The sequence below is a fragment of the Pristis pectinata genome, chromosome 18, assembly GCF_009764475.1.
Source record: "Pristis pectinata isolate sPriPec2 chromosome 18, sPriPec2.1.pri, whole genome shotgun sequence".
In the NCBI taxonomy this organism is placed as follows: Eukaryota; Metazoa; Chordata; class Chondrichthyes; order Rhinopristiformes; family Pristidae; genus Pristis; species Pristis pectinata.
In genome coordinates this window covers 31,174,914-31,193,214 of record NC_067422.1, presented here as the reverse complement: position 1 = coordinate 31,193,214, position 18,301 = coordinate 31,174,914, and the positions used below count along the sequence as shown (strand labels likewise).

General features: G+C 39.0%; 1 protein-coding gene across 1 annotated transcript; it reads left to right on the top strand.

Annotated features, from left to right (window-relative positions):
- Window positions 1–1,397: 1,397 nt before the first annotated feature.
- LOC127580153 (myosin-4-like) lies at window positions 1,398–18,043 on the top strand. The gene is given in 46 exon segments (XM_052033371.1): window positions 1,398–1,601; window positions 1,697–1,840; window positions 3,280–3,436; window positions 3,531–3,558; window positions 3,650–3,698; window positions 3,700–3,765; window positions 3,878–3,970; window positions 4,127–4,190; window positions 4,285–4,383; window positions 4,724–4,827; window positions 5,165–5,303; window positions 5,670–5,788; window positions 5,889–6,038; window positions 6,135–6,305; window positions 6,405–6,705; window positions 6,805–6,875; window positions 7,023–7,110; window positions 7,261–7,378; window positions 7,496–7,575; window positions 7,578–7,618; window positions 7,910–8,046; window positions 8,173–8,267; window positions 8,270–8,427; window positions 8,521–8,557; window positions 8,560–8,589; window positions 8,592–8,761; window positions 8,883–8,919; window positions 8,922–9,035; window positions 9,038–9,057; window positions 9,150–9,295; window positions 9,696–9,786; window positions 9,893–10,282; window positions 10,387–10,513; window positions 10,602–10,720; window positions 10,831–11,027; window positions 11,141–11,324; window positions 12,007–12,172; window positions 12,399–12,523; window positions 13,709–13,819; window positions 13,821–14,018; window positions 14,274–14,477; window positions 14,997–15,122; window positions 15,250–15,420; window positions 15,516–15,620; window positions 16,261–16,356; window positions 17,900–18,043. Coding segments are annotated over 46 exon segments (5,784 nt in total).
- The last annotated feature ends 258 nt before the right edge of the window (window positions 18,044–18,301 follow it).

The following is an 18,301-nucleotide window of genomic DNA, read 5'->3' as shown; positions in this document are numbered from 1 at the left end:
ACACAGGAATGATGAATAAATGAATGGTAAAGAATTCCAAAGCAAATTACTGACTGTGCTTCTCTAATTATATCCTGATATTAGAATACCAGCTGATGAAATGATCAGGTGTTTGTATACTAAATATGGGAACCAAAGCCTGCTGTGCTGACAAAAACAACCGTATATATAAGTTGTGCAGAGAACAGAGAACGCTGCTGGTGTCCAACCATCGGGGTAAGTTTCTCACTAACTTCATTTTAATTAGATGTTTTTTCTCTCTCCGATGAAATAATTGACAGGCAGATCACATCAAACTGTGTAAAACATTACTTCATAACAGAAGAAATTAATCCAGGAAATTATCTCAATGAGTAGAACCCAAAAGATGTAAATAAGGTGAATTTACCCATTGTGTTTTTTTTCTCTTTTGGTAGAATTGGCGTGGAGGATATTATTTTACTGGGGACAGATAAAGGTAATGCGGTAAAAACAAGCAAGTGTGAACTCCTTTTGTTAAACAGAAAGCAAATGAACAAAGTTTAATTATGCGTAGAATTATGTTCTGCTGAATGTGTCGTTTCGCGTTCAAGCACAAAACGTCAAATTCAGTTACATGTTCGAAGCTTCATTCATTCCCCTTGAGTTGTTATCCAAAGCCGCACCCCAAGCAGCTGTGTATCGTACATCAGTTTGATGAAATATAAATACTGCACACATGCCATGCAACTGTGGCACAGCTATCAACCCCTCCCACAATTGCAAAACCATACGTTAGGAATATTATTGAACGTAACTGAAAAATAATATACCTACCATCATTTACTTGCCACTCTGAAGATGCCAAGCAAATGAATATCGGATGATAGAGATATGCAAATACGGAGCTTCCGAAATGTTTACCTCATTTTCCTTCCCTTAAAGCAAACGATATCCGGTATAGTATAAGCGCCAGAAGAGGTTTCTATGAATAACAGTTTAAGCGGAATGGAGGGCGAATATTTAGTTCATCAAGGCTCTTTAATAGTCAAGGTAGAAGCTGTATTTTCTAATCTGGTATCAATCATATCACAAAACATGATTATTTCCAAGATTTAAACGCATTAAATAGTGCAGGATACGATTTTTAATACAACATATTTAAATGAAATTGTTATATGAATGTTATAAAATGGATTCTACTTCATCAACTGCTACGACAGGGAACAAAATCAATTGAAAGAAAATGTATTAAAACTCAGAAATGAAAGAGAGAAATTAATGCTTCTCTTTAAAAAAAAGTTAGTTCAGTACCATGCCGCATCGTGAAAAAAGAAATTATTTATTCTTGTCAACAAGTAATACATGCAGTATGCTGATAGTATGCAAGATCAAATGACTTAAATGTTCCTTGTATATTCCAGCGATAGATCGAAGCCATGGGGGATTCGGAAATGGCAGTGTTTGGGGAGGCGGCGCCGTATTTACGGAAGTCGGATAAGGAAAGGCTTGAAGCGCAGAACAGACCGTTCGACGCCAAGACCGCCTGCTATGTCCCCGATGACAAAGAACTGTACGTGAAAGGCACGGTCAAGAGCAGGGAGGGAGGCAAAGCCACAGTGGAGACCTTATTAGACAAGAGGGTCAGTTAAAACTTAAATTATTCTGAAAAGTCTCGTTGGTCTTAACAGAGCAAATTTTCTTCAATATAACACGGTGGGTTGTTTATCTTTTTCAGACCGTAACTGTCAAGGAAGACCAAGTCTTCCCAATGAACCCTCCAAAGTTCGATAAAATCGAGGACATGGCCATGTTGACCCACCTGAACGAGGCATCCGTGTTGTATAACCTCAAAGAGCGTTATGCAGCCTGGATGATCTACGTAAGTACAATAACCTTGGTTGATCATAAGCCATAGAAAGCGGTCATTCTTTGACACAGCTAAATTCCATTCTCCATTCTTTTTTCCTAACTTCCAGCAAAATTGTCCTATATAATTACTGAATCCTTTTTAAAGTTACAATTGAATGTGATTTCTCCAGCTTTCGAAGAATTCCTGATGCTAATAAATCTCCACGCATAAAAATAACTTCATTACCGGGCCCTTGCCAACTACCTGAAACCCGAGTTCCCTGATAATCTCGCCTCCTGAATTGATGAAATTCTAAGGGAGTTTCATCAAACTCCCTTAGAATTTTGAAACCTAACGCGAACCAGTCCCTCCAAGTTTTTGGTCACATGTTCATCGAAGTAAACTTTCCTGCACCCTCTCAAATTTTTCTTAAAAGACGTTGAACGGAATTTCACAACAGTTGAGCTCAAATCAGTGATTTATAAAGCAAATTAAAACAAACCGCTGGAGGAACTCAGCGGGTCAAGCAGCATCTGTGGTGGGGATGGTGGACATCTCTGCATCAGGGTCTCGACCCGAAAAGTCGACTCTCTCTTTGCCTCCACAGATACTGCTTGACACTGAGTGCCTCCAGCAGTCTTTTTTCGCTCAATTCCAGCATCTGCAGACTCTGGTGTCTCCAGTGATTTATACAGTTTCAGCAAATACCATCGTGTTCTGATACTCTATGGCTCGATTTACGAAGCCAATGACTGCATATATTTTGTTTTCAGATCATTACCTTTTTATCAAATTTTCCACAACATAGATGGGAAACATTGTGTACATCAAATTCATGCCGGCTTCTGGAACAATCCATCTCCCCAATTATTTTGCTGTTAGACGTTCTACTCTCAAATGCACATTGCTTTCCTCCGATTCTCCTGACATCTAACTACACCAGGGGTAATTTATAGTACCGATAAAATCGCCAACACATATTTGGGATGCAGGAGGAAACTGGAGCGCTTGGGGCGATTCATCCGTCACGTGGAGAATGTTCAAACTCCACAGAGACAGCATTCAGGATCGGGATTGAACCCAGGTGCCTGGAACTGTGAGGCAATGTGCCATCCTGTGCCAGCTTCAATGAGACAAAGACAGACAGATTCTGCAGACGCTGGAATCTGGAGCAGCACACACAGAATGGTGGAGGAACTCAGTGGGTCAGGCAGCATCTATGGAGGGAAATAAACAGTCGACGTTTCGGGTCGAGACCCTTCGGGACTGGAGAGGAAGAGGGCAGAAGCCAGAGTAAGAGGGGCAGGAGCACAGGCTGGCAGGTGATAGGTGGTCTAGGCGAGAGGGGAAGGTAGATGGAGGGAGTGATGTAAGAAGCTGAGAGGTGATAGGTATAAGCGACCTCTTTCGATTGCAAACAAAAATGAAAAAGGTTAATTTTTGATTATAAACATCCTCCCTGCCTTTAGACCTACTCTGGGTTGTTCTGTGTCACCGTGAACCCCTACAAGTGGTTGCCTGTGTACAACGCTGAAGTCGTGGTTGGCTACAGGGGCAAGAAGCGTCAGGAAGCTCCTCCCCACATCTTCTCCATCTCTGATAACGCCTATCAGTTCATGTTAACTGGTAAATACTGCTCTTTTCTCAATATAGCATCAAGGTTTAAATCAGAATCACGTGACAAATATATACACCATTTGCTCCTTTGTTTGACTTACAGATCGGGAAAACCAGTCAATCTTGATCACGTAAGCTTTGTAGTTTCTGGTTGCCTTTCGAAATCACTATTATTTGTGGACAATTGCTGAGTTCTTCACGTTATGCTCTCATCTCTTCCAGCGGAGAATCCGGTGCCGGGAAGACTGTGAACACGAAACGTGTCATCCAAGTACTTCGCATTGGTTGCAGCTGCCGGCGATCCCGGCAAGAAAAAGGAGGCTCAGCCATCCGGCAAGGTACAGTCAGAACTCACTTCATAGACATCGGACACTTCTCCTTGCTTAGTTGAAATCTCTTTCTTCACTTAGTAAATGCTCCAGATCCTGGTGACCAAAAATATTTTCACAGGGAACCCTGGAGGATCAAATCATCCAGGCCAACCCGCTGTTGGAAGCCTTCGGTAATGCCAAGACTGTGAGAAACGACAATTCGTCTCGCTTTGTAAGTGTCTTGAAACTTTCCTACTGTTACAAACGTTATACCTCATAATGTGAAATCCATTCATCCAGTTTGACAATGAAAGGTTTCAGTAACATTATACTGTGCGCGCTCTCTGACATTGTTTCGTCTCTGACTTGAATCATCTTTCATACCAAGGGTAAATTCATCAGGATTCACTTCGGTACCACCGGGAAACTGGCTTCTGCTGACATTGAAACCTGTAAGTGCAGCTGAACCGCAAATGCAAATATTGGTTGTAAATCAAATTGCGGACACGTTCTTCACCAAGTCTGCATTTGCTTGTGTGTCTGCAGATCTACTGGAAAAATCCAGAGTGACATTCCAGCTGAAAGCTGAAAGGAGTTACCACATTTTCTACCAGATGATGAGCAATCACAAACCAGAAATTGTTGGTAAGGTTCCAAGTTTTGGAATGTTGACACCTTCATTTTTCCATTCTCTGTTAACACGGGAAAGGTTTGTGCAACAGATTTCAACACACTACTGTTTACAATGTTATGTTTCAACTCAGACTGTCAGTGGATGAAGATAAATGAAATGGTAGGGTAAACTAAGTGTAATGTTATTTCCTTCCTTTCATTCCATTGCATTTGATTTGATTTTCATTTGATATTGCGAAGTATTCTCAAATAGTTTAAACTGGACAAGTTGCTTGAATGGAAGAGAGAAAATTGAATTTCATCGTTAGATTACATGCTGTCTTTCCACTAACAAAGCATTTGTTTTTGGCAGAGGCTTGCCTCATTACCACCAACCCCTATGATTACCCATTTGTCAGCCAGGGTGAGATCAGTGTTGCCAGTATTGATGATAAAGAAGAACTGGTGGCAACTGATGTGAGTATCTACTATACACCTTCATTTGTATCTTCTCAGCTTGACTAGTACATCCTTAATTGTTCAAATACTCCCAGATCCATTAGTTGTAATCCATTTTACCAAGCAAACAAGGACTTGGACTGAAGCTGAGCCAGACAATCAAAGATGGAGAAAATTGACAATGACCAAAGTTTATCTGCACTCTCAATAAAAGTATTCAAACCTGTAAAATTTTAAACTAAAACATGTGGCATGAAGATATTTCAAAGTTCCCAAGCTTTGATAACAAAGCTGAGAAAACTTTTCATTATGTTGGCCATTTTGTTGGATGCTAAATCTGTTGTTTGGTGTACAGACCGCCATTGATATCCTTGGCTTCACCAATGAGGAGAAGTGGGGCATCTATAAACTGACTGGAGCTGTGATGCACTTTGGAAACATGAAATTCAAGCAAAAGCAGCGTGAAGAGCAGGCAGAGCCTGATGGCACAGAGGGTAACACTCTCAAGCATCTAATTGAATTTTATTATTTACTAAATTTAACATATTCAAAATCAAACTTCAATCTGGTACACATTTAGTTTCTTTCAAAATCTAAAATGTAATGCACTTGTATAGCAGTGTTTTGCAACTTTATATTTGGGAAATACTCTGGAAGGTATTTCATGTGGTGGTGCATAGCTGTATGCTTTTGTTCAGGTAACGCACACTCTTAAGCTAGTTAGATAACAGAAAAAAAAGAGATCTTATGTCTTGTCACACAGCATGTTTGGTTAAAATTAGGTGTGCAAGCAGAATATTAACTTTAAATCATATCTTTACTGTTTCTAACATGTTCGATTACTCTTTCCTATGTATTAGATGCTGACAAAGTTGCCTACCTGACCGGTCTCAACTCAGCAGATTTGCTAAAGGCATTGTGCTTTCCACGAGTGAAGGTTGGCAATGAATTTGTGACCAAAGGTCAGACTGTTCAGCAGGTACAGTTACCAACAGTTGAAGTGAAGTGTCTGAGTAAATATTTAGAACACTTAATATGTAGAAGTGCTGTCAATTATTGATCATATTGTATTCTTTCAGGTCTACAACTCAGTCGGTGCTCTTGCTAAATCCATATTTGAGAAAATGTTCTTATGGATGGTCGTCCGTATCAATCAACAACTGGACACAAAGCAGGCCAGGCAGTATTTCATTGGTGTGCTGGATATTGCTGGCTTTGAAATTTTTGATGTAAGGATCGGAAACATAAACATTGATTTAAACATGTTTATGATTGAGATAATTAAATTAGACTATGAATACCTATGTATATTTCTATGTGTTCAGTTCAACAGCTTGGAGCAGTTATGTATCAACTTTACTAATGAGAAACTGCAGCAGTTCTTCAACCACCACATGTTTGTTCTGGAACAAGAGGAGTACAAGAAGGAAGGAATTGAATGGGAATTCATTGACTTTGGGATGGATCTGGCTGCTTGCATTGAACTCATTGAGAAGGTGGGTAATGATGTGTAAGGCATTCATAGGAACTTAATATTTATCTAGTATTATATTAATGGAAAGACTCACCAAATATAAACTTCGGGATTCCCACAGCCTATGGGTATCTTCTCAATCCTGGAAGAGGAGTGCATGTTCCCGAAGGCCTCAGACATTACCTTCAAGAATAAACTGTATGATCAGCATCTTGGCAAGTCAAACAACTTCCAGAAGCCCAAGCCTGCCAAAGGAAAGGCTGAAGCTCACTTCTCGCTGGTCCATTATGCTGGTACTGTGGACTACAACGTTACTGGCTGGCTGGATAAGAACAAGGACCCACTGAATGAAACTGTAACTGGGCTGTTCCAGAAGTCATCAGTGAAACTCTTGGCTCATCTCTATGCCGCAACTCCTGAAGGTAAAGCTCTGATACACACAAGTGTTAACAATGATTTGTTTTTAAACCAGCACTGCTTTCTTCCCTTCCCTAATTTGTTTAATTTAATTTGTTTTATAGCTGAAGGTGGTGCCAAGAAAGCAGGCAAAAAGAAGGGTGGTTCATTCCAGACAGTATCTGCTCTGTTTAGGGTAAGATTTTCTCTTCCACATTCATTCTGCACTATGTACTGAACAAAATTTTAATAATAGAGTTATTTTAAAATTAATTTTAGTCATTGATTTAAAGTAATTAACATTTTTGTAATTGCCTCTATTGGTTTATTGTTCACCTCACAGGAAAATTTGGGCAAGCTGATGACTAACCTGAGAACCACACATCCACATTTTGTGCGTTGTATCATCCCCAATGAGACAAAGACACCAGGCAAGTAGTGTTTTCATCTATGCAATGCACTGTTATCGACATATAATTACACTGACTAACAATCTTCTGTTCTTAACTCAATGGGTCATGAAAAATAATTTTGTGTTCTATTTTAATAATTAGTTTTAATATTTATGTTGTAAACCTCAGGTGCTATGGATAATTTCCTTGTCATACACCAACTGAGGTGCAATGGTGTGCTGGAGGGTATCAGAATTTGCAGAAAGGGATTCCCAAGCAGAATCATCTATGGTGACTTTAAGCAAAGGTACAAAATCTCAAAGTCCACATTTACCTTTTCAATTTTCCATCCAAATCAGTTGTTCAATGTGCTTACTTCTAATGAAAATCAGCCAATAACCTGTGTAAAACTCCAATGCAACAGGTACAGAGTTCTGAATGCTAGTGCAATTCCTGAAGGTCAATTCATTGATAGCAAGAAGGCATCTGAGAAGTTATTGGGATCATTGATGTAGATCATACCCAGTACAAATTTGGGCACACCAAGGTAATTATGTAGAAATTGTGTGTTTCTTCATGTGAAATAACAAAATTATGAATAATGAATATAAATGTAATCTTAGATACAAGTGAATTGATATACTACCTTCTATGTGAATATATAACTGGATTTCTAGAGCAACTTGAACTACTCTATTAGGGTCAGTTGTGCAAAATGTTTGTGCTGCACTAATTTTCTGATGTAATTACGAGCATGAAAACAGATTAAATTTGTTTCTTCTAAAATGTGTTTTTTTTGAGAACTGAACATTAAAAGTGATCACTTACTTTGTTTAAGGTGTTCTTCAAGGCTGGTCTCTTAGGTTTACTTGAGGAGATGAGAGATGACAAGTTGGCACAGCTCGTTACCCGCACTCAAGCTATATGCCGTGGCTACTTGATGAGGGTTGAATTTAAGAGAATGATGGAAAGGAGGTAAACATTGCTTTCAAAGTATCCAAAGATATATTTGCAATAAACACATTTTACACAATAATATCACATTTTACTCCAGAAAGAGAAAACTGTTGTAATCTCTGTTCATTTTCCTGTGTCCTTTAGGGAAGCACTGTACACCCTACAGTACAACATCCGTGCATTCACAAATGTCAAACACTGGCCATGGATGCAACTGTACTTCAAGATCAAACCTCTTCTGAGAGTGCTGAAACTGAAAAGGAAATGGCAAATATGAAAGATGAGTTTGAGAAAACTAAGGAGGCACTTACCAAATCTGAAGCACGGAGGAAGGAATTGGAAGAGAAAATGGTGGCTCTTGTGCAGGAAAAGAATGATCTCCAACTTCAAGTCCAAGCGGTATCTACACTGACTATGTTTGTGTGGTTATGCATATATACAAACTACAAAAACACATATCCTGGGATAATTCATCGTATCATTTTATTGCAGGAAAGTGAAACTCTGGCTGATGCAGAAGAAAGATGTGAGGACTGATTAAAAATAAAATTCAACTGGAGGCTAACTGAAGGAAGCTAATGAAAGACTGGAAGATGAAGAGGAGATAAATGCTGAGCTGACAGCTAAGAAAAGGAAACTGGAGGATGAGTGTTCAGAACTGAAGAAAGATATTGATGACTTGGAGCTCACCTTAGCCAAAGTTGAAAAAGAGAAACATGCCACTGAGAACAAGGTACGAATGGGTGGACCTTTGATGTCTAACTAAAAGATGCGTAGAAGACATAGGAAGATTCCCCTATGTGATGATTACATGTCATAAATTTACTTTGTTCATTTTTGTTTGCTGCACTTAGGTTAAAAACCTCACTGAAGAGATGGCTAGTCTTGATGAAGCATTGCTAAGTTAACAAAGGAAAAGAAAGCCCTCCAGGAGGCCCACCAGCAAACTTTGGATGACCTCCAGGCCGAGGAAGACAAAGTCAACACTCTGACCAAAACAAAGACCAAGTTGAACAACAAGTTGATGATGTAGGTATTCAAAATAACAATTAAATCAAGTGAGTTTGAGAAATCCTGACTTTAAATCAAATCCTGCTAAAATGTTATCTTTCCTTAAAAAGCTTGAAGGTTCTCTGGAGCAGGAGAAGAAACTCCGCATGGATCTCGAGCGTGCTAAGAGGAAGCTTGAAGGTGACTTGAAGCTGTCACAAGAAGTAACAATGGATCTGGAGAATGACAAGCAGCAACTGGATGAGAAACTAAAGAAGTCAGTATTTAAGTTCTGAGCAAATAGATCTTTGTTCCAATACATTGCTTAAATTCCCATCTTACCTAACCTGATGATTAGCATACAGAACTTGATATTTATGATACAGGCCCTGCAGTCAGAGGTTTTATATTAATTTGAAGATGTGATGTCCTGAAAAAATCTGTGATAGAACTTGAAAACAAAGTTCCTGCCATTGTTTAACGCAAGGAACATTCGTATAGTGAGTAACAATGTAATAGTGAGGAATTAAGATGTACTTTAAATATCCTCTATTTATCACATAATTATTGCCTCAGTACATCAGAGAAAATAAAAAAGATTTTGTGGATGTCCTAATATTTCAGAACTTCATTGATTGATTGTTTTAATTTATTTCTTTCACTCTTACTACTGAAAGGAAAGAGTTTGAAATCAGCCAGCTTCAAAGCAAAGTTGAAGATGAGCAGGCAATGGCTTCCCAGCTGCAGAAAAAGATTAAAGAATTACAGGTGATGTACATGTCCAGTGAAATTATCAATGCCACTCAGTGAAGGTCACATGTTTGAACTGATATTATTGGTTCCATGATTATAATCAATGTTTGCTTATCTTAAGGCTCGTATTGAGGAGCTTGAGGAAGAAATTGAAGCTGAACGTGCTGCTCGCGCTAAGACTGAGAAACAGAGAGCCGATCTTTCTCGGGAACTTGAAGAGATCAGTGAGCGACTGGAAGAAGCCGGTGGGGCAACTGCAGCTCAGATTGAAATGAACAAGAAACGAGAGGCAGAATTTCAGAAAATGCGCCGTGACCTGGAAGAATCGACCCTCCAGCATGAAGCCACAGCCGCTGCTCTTCGCAAGAAGCAGGCTGACAGTGTTGCAGAACTTGGGGAACAAATCGACAACCTGCAACGTGTGAAGCAGAAACTTGAGAAGGAAAGAGTGAGCTGAAGATGGAAAATTGATGACCTTGCCAGCAACATGGAGTCAGTGTCTAAAGCTAAGGTACAGTGACGGATGACACTACGTACTACACTTGTATAGTTAACTTTAATTAGTTGTGTTCGGTTTGTTTTGTTCCTTTTCAAAACTGGTTGTTTTGTTTTCAGGCAAACCTTGAGAAAGTGGCACGGACGCTGGAGGACCAGGTCAGTGAAATGAAGACCAAACATGATGAACATCAACGTTTGATCAATGATTTATCGACTCAAAAAGCACGTCTTTCAACAGAAAACGGTATTGATCAATTTGATATTTCATCTTCATCATGTAGAAAACACTATCATATTTATAATTTTTCACACATAATCACTTTCATTTACAGGTGAACTGAACCGCCAGGTGGAGGAGAAAGAGGCCTTAGTTTCTCAGCTGACAAGAGGGAAACAAGGATATACCCAACAGCTCGAGGAACTCAAGAGACAGCTGGAGGAAGAAACAAAGGTACAAGATTGGAACATGAAAAAAATATTACAAGGCAAGGTTTCATTACCTGCTAAGAATCACAATGATAATGAGTATTATTTCATCATTGTATATGGTAATGATTTCAGGCTAAGGGCGCTCTGGCACATGCTCTGCAATCCGCCCGCCATGACTGCGATTTGCTCCGTGAGCAATATGAAGAGGAACTGGAGGCAAAGGCTGAGCTCCAGCGTGGAATGTCCAAGGCCAACAGTGAAGTGGCTCAGTGGAGAACAAAATATGAAACTGATGCAATCCAGCGTACAGAGGAACTGGAAGAGGCCAAGTATGTAATACAGAGGAATCTGGGTTCATGCACCACATTCTGTCAATGAGTATTTGTGTTCTTGCACCATTTCCTGTGAGATGGTGTCATTGTGCCGGCTTTGTGCTTTTCAGGAAAAAACTTGCTCAGCGTCTACAGGATGCAGAAGAGCACATTGAGGCCGTGAACTCCAAATGTGCTTCATTGGAAAAGACTAAGCAGAGATTGCAGGGTGAAGTGGAGGATCTGATGGTAGATGTAGAGAGGGCAAATTCAGCAGCAGCAGCTCTAGACAAGAAACAAAAGAACTTTGACAAGGTAAGATCAGGTTGTTTCATTGTTTCCCTTTGCATGTCATTCTAAAAGTAGTAACCAACTTCACGTTAATCAATTTTAGCCAGGGACAGGCAAGCAAATGGTAGTTTAATTTTATGTGAGGATTCGACCTCATTAATGACTTGATGAAAGCCATTCAATGCAAGTTCCTTGTTGGAACTGAATTGATAAAATTTATGTTCATAATAGGTTGTTTATATTTTTCTCTCCCTAATGGCAAGAGATTTGGCATCATTAGATCTTTGTTATGTAAAATTAGCAGGTCATAACAAGCAAACAGAGTTGAGTGGAATCAAGCTGTAGATCAGCCATGCTCTGATAGCATGTCAGAACAAAGGGTTCAGTAGTCTGCCTAAATGTGAAAGTTTACTAACATTACATTAGATCTATTGGGCATATTAAAAGTAAAGACTAAACCCTTTTAATACTGTAAAATAGCATATGTTGTCCATGTACAGCCATTGGAAATCAGTCCATTCTCATCTGTTGATATACTCAGGCATGATATTATGTTGGGCCAGGCACCCTGGATACCGGCAAAATATAATCCCATTTCTGAGATTGAACTCTGAACTTCATACTCTCCAGCTATCATGTCTCATTGCTACCGAGATGTAAATTAGTCTAAAATTTCATTTCTAACATTTACAATTGTACAATTAAGGTTCTGGCAGACTGGAAACAGAAATATGAGGAAAGCCAGGCAGAACTAGAAGCAGCTCTGAAGGAATCTCGCAGTCTGAGTACTGAAATCTTCAAAATGAAGAATGCATATGAGGAGTCTCTGGATCATCTTGAAACTCTTAAACGAGAAAACAAGAACCTGCAACGTAAGTCTAAGTCCTTTCTCTTACTTAAGCATTTTAAAATGTTGATATTATGAAACAGATTCTTGTTTATCTTGCAACTTAATTATAGATTCCATTCTGGCTTACTAACCTTCAGTCTCTCTAGAATCCATCTAACTTCAATAACATCATAAGCTTGTATTTCTTTTGCAATCTCAGTTTTATCACTACAAGATGGATCTAATTAACAATATCTTTCAAAAACCAGAGGAGATTTCTGATCTGACTGAGCAACTGGGTGAAAGTGGCAAGGCCCTCCATGAGATGGAAAAGGCAAAGAAGGCAGCTGAGCAGGAGAAGAGTGAAATTCAGTCGGCATTGGAGGAGGCAGAGGTAAAATTGACAATTATTGCAGTGCATGTTAGAAATACAAATTTGGAACAGTGGTAGTTGCCAGTAGTAAAGAAATTGCAATAATAATGGAGCATTGACTGGCATTAAAAACATTTTTGAAGATCTAAGGGCTTCAGTGCAAGAGGAACAAACTGGTCTGAATGGCATTAAATTGAGAGTAATGAAGGGATGTTCATTTAAAGCATGGATTGCTTCACTGGAATAACAGATGAACCATTGGATATATTTAATGTCATGCTTATTAGATTAATGGATGTTTGAATCAAATTGATGGCTGAAAATCAACCTACTCTGGAACCTGAAAGTCCAAAATTAAAACAGCAAATATCAGAAATACCTGCATATCAGAGTCAGTGGAGTGAGAAACAAAGTTAATGGTTAAGGTTTCAGTATGACAACATTCATTATATAGAGATTGTTGTATCTGCACTACAAAAAGATAAGCTGATGAACCTCAAAAATTAGAGCTCTTTTTATCTTGTACATTCACAAAAGGAATCTAACATTAAATCACTGACCCTTTCCATGGAGATGGATAAATGAGGTTTCAAATATATCTGGCTACTTAGAATAATATTTTGATATAGACATGCTTTATTATGAAAATATGAACGTATATCACACATTGAAACAAATTAACAACCAGCACAAATTATATAAGCAAACGTTGCATTACAGTAGCATTCTATGAACGATAAGTGGATTATTAAGTTAGTACTGATTGAAGGAAATAAAAACAGAAAATGCTGGAAACATTTAGCAGGTCAGGCAGCATCTGTGGAAAGAGAAACAGAGTTAACGTTCCAGATTGAAGGAGCTTCATCAGAACTAGGAAAGAGAGGAAACAAATTACTTTAGGCTGAGAACTTTATAAATAAGGGTTACCAGATTAGAAGCCAATACATATGTCAGTGAAAACAGAGGTGATAGTTAACAGAACGTGTGTTGGGATCAAGTTAGCACACATTTGCATGATTTCAAATTTTTGGAGTGTGGTAGATAGGAATTCAATCATAGGGAAGCACTTAAATACCATGTTACAAAAACATAGTGGATAATGGTTCCAGCAACAGTTAAGTTGAAGCAGGGCAAAGGCGTAAAGAATGCATCACAGTGAGGGCAATACAGTGAAACACTCAAAAATATATTTAATCCCTCTTGTAGGCCTCTCTGGAACATGAGGAGAGCAAGATCCTCCGTATTCAGCTGGAACTGAACCAAGTGAAATCTGAAGTTGACAGGAAGATTGCAGAGAAAGATGAAGAGATTGATCAGGGTGAAGAGGAACCACCAGAGAGTTGTGGACACAATGCAAAGTGCTTTGGAGGCTGAAGTCAGGAGCAGAAACGATGCCCTTAGAATCAAGAAGAAAATGGAGGGTGATCTGAATGAAATGGAGATTCAGCTGGGACACGCCAATCGTCAGGCTTCAGAGGCTCAAAAACATCTCAGAAACCTGCAGGGTCAACTAAAGGTCTGTATGATAGGATATTGATCTCCAGTTTACAGTTATTTCTAAATGTTGTATAATCACTCAATAAATATAATTTTCATAAAACAGAAAATGTAAAATGCAGGATTTGTTATTTGCAATTAGGTTTACATTTTATAAGCTATTTTTTGATGAAAAAACAACTTATTACTACAAGTATAAGATGATTCAAGTATAAGATGAGTATTCCAGTATATTGTAATTTCTGGCAACAAAGCAATCCTTCATTCCAAACAGGACACCCAGTTACAGCTGGACGATGCTTGCAGAGGTCAGGAAGACTTGAAGGAACAACTGGCCATGGTGGAGCGCAGAAGCGGCCTGCAACAGGCTGAGATTGAAGAAATGAGAGCAGCTCTGGAACAGACAGACAGGTCTCGCAAAATTGCTGAACAAGAGCTGGTCGACGTCAGTGAGAGAGTTACACTGCTGCACTCTCAGGTTTGTCCCCACATTAATGTTACACTGTAAAAGCATCCAGGTCTTGTTATATATGGGGAGTTTGTTGAGGATGAGGCCAAGACACAGCACTGCCTAAGATGAACTTAAAGGAGGAAACCTCATGAATTCTTTTGGTTCAGTTTCTTGCTTGGTTGCCAACTAGTTCACAGGAAAGGATCTCCAGTGATAGGAGGCTACAGTTTATGCCTCACTTTTCCTGCTGAGATCCATCCTCAGGAATTCAGAACAGCAACCAATATTGGTGTGAGGGCCCATTTAAACATTTTAACTGAGTGCCCCATCTCTCCACAACATGTCTTCAGGCATCCAATATCCACTGGCATTGGGACAGCAAAAGGTTACCTGTTAGATTGATATCCCTCTCACTGAGTTTTGTTTTTTTAACCTCGTCCCTCAATATTCTTCCTCCAACCCCACAGCTACTTAGTGTGGATTAAAACAGAGATTGCAGTCATCTTTACTCCTGAGAAACTAATTAGGAATTCTCTTTTCCTGCAGAACACAAGCCTCATCAATACCAAGAAGAAACTGGATGCCGACCTGAATCATATTCAGTCTGAAATGGAAGAAACTATCCAGGAGTCACGAAATGCTGAAGAGAAAGCAAAGAAGGCTATCACTGATGTAAGTCAGAAGTTTCCTTAATAGTTGATTTATCACTGTTTACAAGCATTATCTCACTTTAATAACATTGATATCATTTTAATTTTGAGCTTGAATAATGACTTGACAAATTGCCTCAAATTTCAAGGCTGCCATGATGGCTGAAGAGCTGAAGAAGGAACAGGACACCAGTGCTCACCTTGAACGAATGAAGAAGAACCTCGAGCAGACAGTGAAGGACCTGCAGCATCGCCTGGATGAGGCTGAGCAGCTGGCGATGAAAGGAGGAAAGAAACAACTCCAGAAACTGGAGGCCAGGGTAAACATTGAGATATTTTATGGTGCACTACACACTGAAACCTTTGGATATGACCTGGGTATCAAGCAATTAATCCCATTTGTTGATTGGTTTAGGTGCGTGAGCTGGAAAATGAGCTGGAAGCCGAGCAGAAACGAGGTGCTGATGCTGTTAAAGGTGTTCGCAAGTACGAGAGAAGAGTCAAGGAGCTGACCTATCAGGTATTGTACAGTTAATAATCATGTGGTGCACAACTTATGGCCTGCAGGTTGCACTCACCTCACTCAATGCTCTGCAAGGACCGTTTCTGATGCTCTGGCCACACCCCAACACTTGGCATCCTGAGTGTCCCGACCACCTTGCAATGTTTGCTCTGTCCTTTGAGGTTGCTCCATGCTTCCTGAGGTCCTGACCGCATGGTTAACATTGTAATTTTGGTTGAGTTAAGGATGTGTTTTCACTTGCATGGTTCAGGTAGCAGAAGCCTTCAGTACCAGGTATCTGATTGGCACAGCACAAGGCTTGTGTCTAGGGCATTTGAGTCCTGCAGACTATTCACTTGTGACTGGATTATTCTAAATAATCTCGTCACCATTCAGAGGAAGCTTGTTCTTTTAAACAGAGCACAGGAGACCTCAAAATCATTGGCAAGATGGAAACAAGTATCAAAGGTGTTGCGTGGAGCAAGAAAGACCCAATGGTGGTAAAATGAGTGGAGCTGTGAGGAGGCAGCAATGTAATGTCACAGAGGCAAAGAGTGGGCCAGCAAGAACTATGATTTATCTTTAAATATGACACAAGTGGGCCAGGAAGAACACTAAAAGATCACCATAAAAATTGCTTCTTTCACAATATTCACAGTCAGAGGAAGACAGAAAGAACGTCCTGAGACTACAGGATTTGGTTGACAAGCTGCAGATGAAGGTTAAGGCCTACAAGAGACAATCTGAGGAGTCCGTAAGTAACCATGAACAATAATTGCAATTTTTCAAGAAAATTATTTTTTATAACTCACTAAATTTTAAGATTTTTCTGTAGAATTAAGAACAAATGCTAACACTACCTACTTGAATGTTAAGAATATCATAAATCTATGAACACAGAAGTGAAATTAAGGCCATCTCCAATTACTGTTCAATGAATTCAATCCAGTTTGATAAAGACATATTTAATTTATAACTTTCCAGTGATACTTATGATGAGAACCTGAACTAAGTACAGAACCTTTGCTTTTGTTCTTAACTGAACTCTCAAGTGCAGAAGCATATTTGGAAATAAGATGAATAGAAATTGCACAGGGGATTATAGTGTGTATTCACCATCCACACAAGGTTAGAATAACATGCATATTTTTAAGTTATAGTTTAAGTTTGAAGTTTTCATCAGCATTTTTCAACACTAAATTGAGCTGCAAGTATCATTAATAGTCACATCTGCTTTATTCCATTTATAACCGTTTTTATATTCCAATCCATGCAACTAATTATTCTAGAATCTAAAATCCTTGTTTCAATGAGATTATCTCCCATTGCTCTAATCTCCAAAGAATACAGACACTATCTATTCAATCCTGGTGAATACATTTGAGCTCCCTGACATTTGTCACAGTACAAGGCTCATTGTCATTATTTATGAACAGGTGGATTTTAAAGATTCACTTGACTTAAAAAATAAGAGCAGTGTAAGTAGGACCAGGAGTAGGCAAGTAGGCTTCTCAGACTTCAACATTCAATAAGATGAAATAAGGTCTTTCATTTTTCTACCTAGTTTTCCTTAGTGTCTACAAGTCTAGGCTTGGATATACTCTCTGACCAACAAACAGGTCTTCACACTCCCCAGGGTCCTGCTATTCTATGTATATCCTGCCCTGGTTTAACTTCCCAAAATGTATCACTTCACACTTGCCTGACTGAAATTCCACCTGCCATTCCTTTGGTCACTCTTCCAGTTTATCTGGATCCAGTTGTAACCTTAAACAAGTTCTTCACTGTCCATGACACACCAGTTGACACCAAACTTACTAATCATGCCACATATATCCTCATCCAAATCATTAGTATTTCTGACAAACAAGAGGCGACCCAGCACCGATCCCTGTAGCACTCCACCGGTCACAGGCCTCCAATCTGAAAAACCCTTCACAAAGTAACTCCCTCACCCAAAACAAAAGTTCAACACAAAGCACAGAATGTGTCAGCAGAGACTTTCATCCAATCCAGTCTTGATTAAACTCAAGTATTTAGTGCAAAAGCTTGATGTATTAAGTTCATCAATTATTTACTCTTTTTTTCTTGAATGATAATGCCTTAGGATAATATAAACTTCAATAACTTTAAATTCCTTTATTACCCTAATAGTTCCCCCTCCATAGAAATAATGGCTTTCAGTGAGAACCTTGCAAATAATTGACAATATTTATTTTGTAGTGACAGGTTACAAGGTTATATTCTCCAATGTTCTAGTCTGCAATCTGATAATTTCTCACACTGTATCCCTATAGGAGGAGCAGGCCAACATTCACCTGTCCAAGTTTAGGAAGGTGCAGCATGAACTGGAGGAAGCCGAGGAACGTGCTGACATTGCAGAGTCTCAAGTCAATAAACTTAGATCTAAAACCCGGGACATTTCTATGAAGGTACAGTAAAAATTACTGGTTGCTGATTAATATCAAGGTACAGTAATAATCACTCAAATTACTGGTAATGATTTCTGACATTAATCAAGGAATAAGTAAATGTTAAAGGCATACATTTTATTGTACTGATTTATAATGTGCATTTCCTTTTTATCTGTTAGAGCGCTGAAGAGTAGATGACAACATGAAATGGTCCAAAGAAGAAGTCCACAAAATGTGTATTTCTTTGTAACATAGTTTTATAAATGTAGCAATATCAACAGAAAT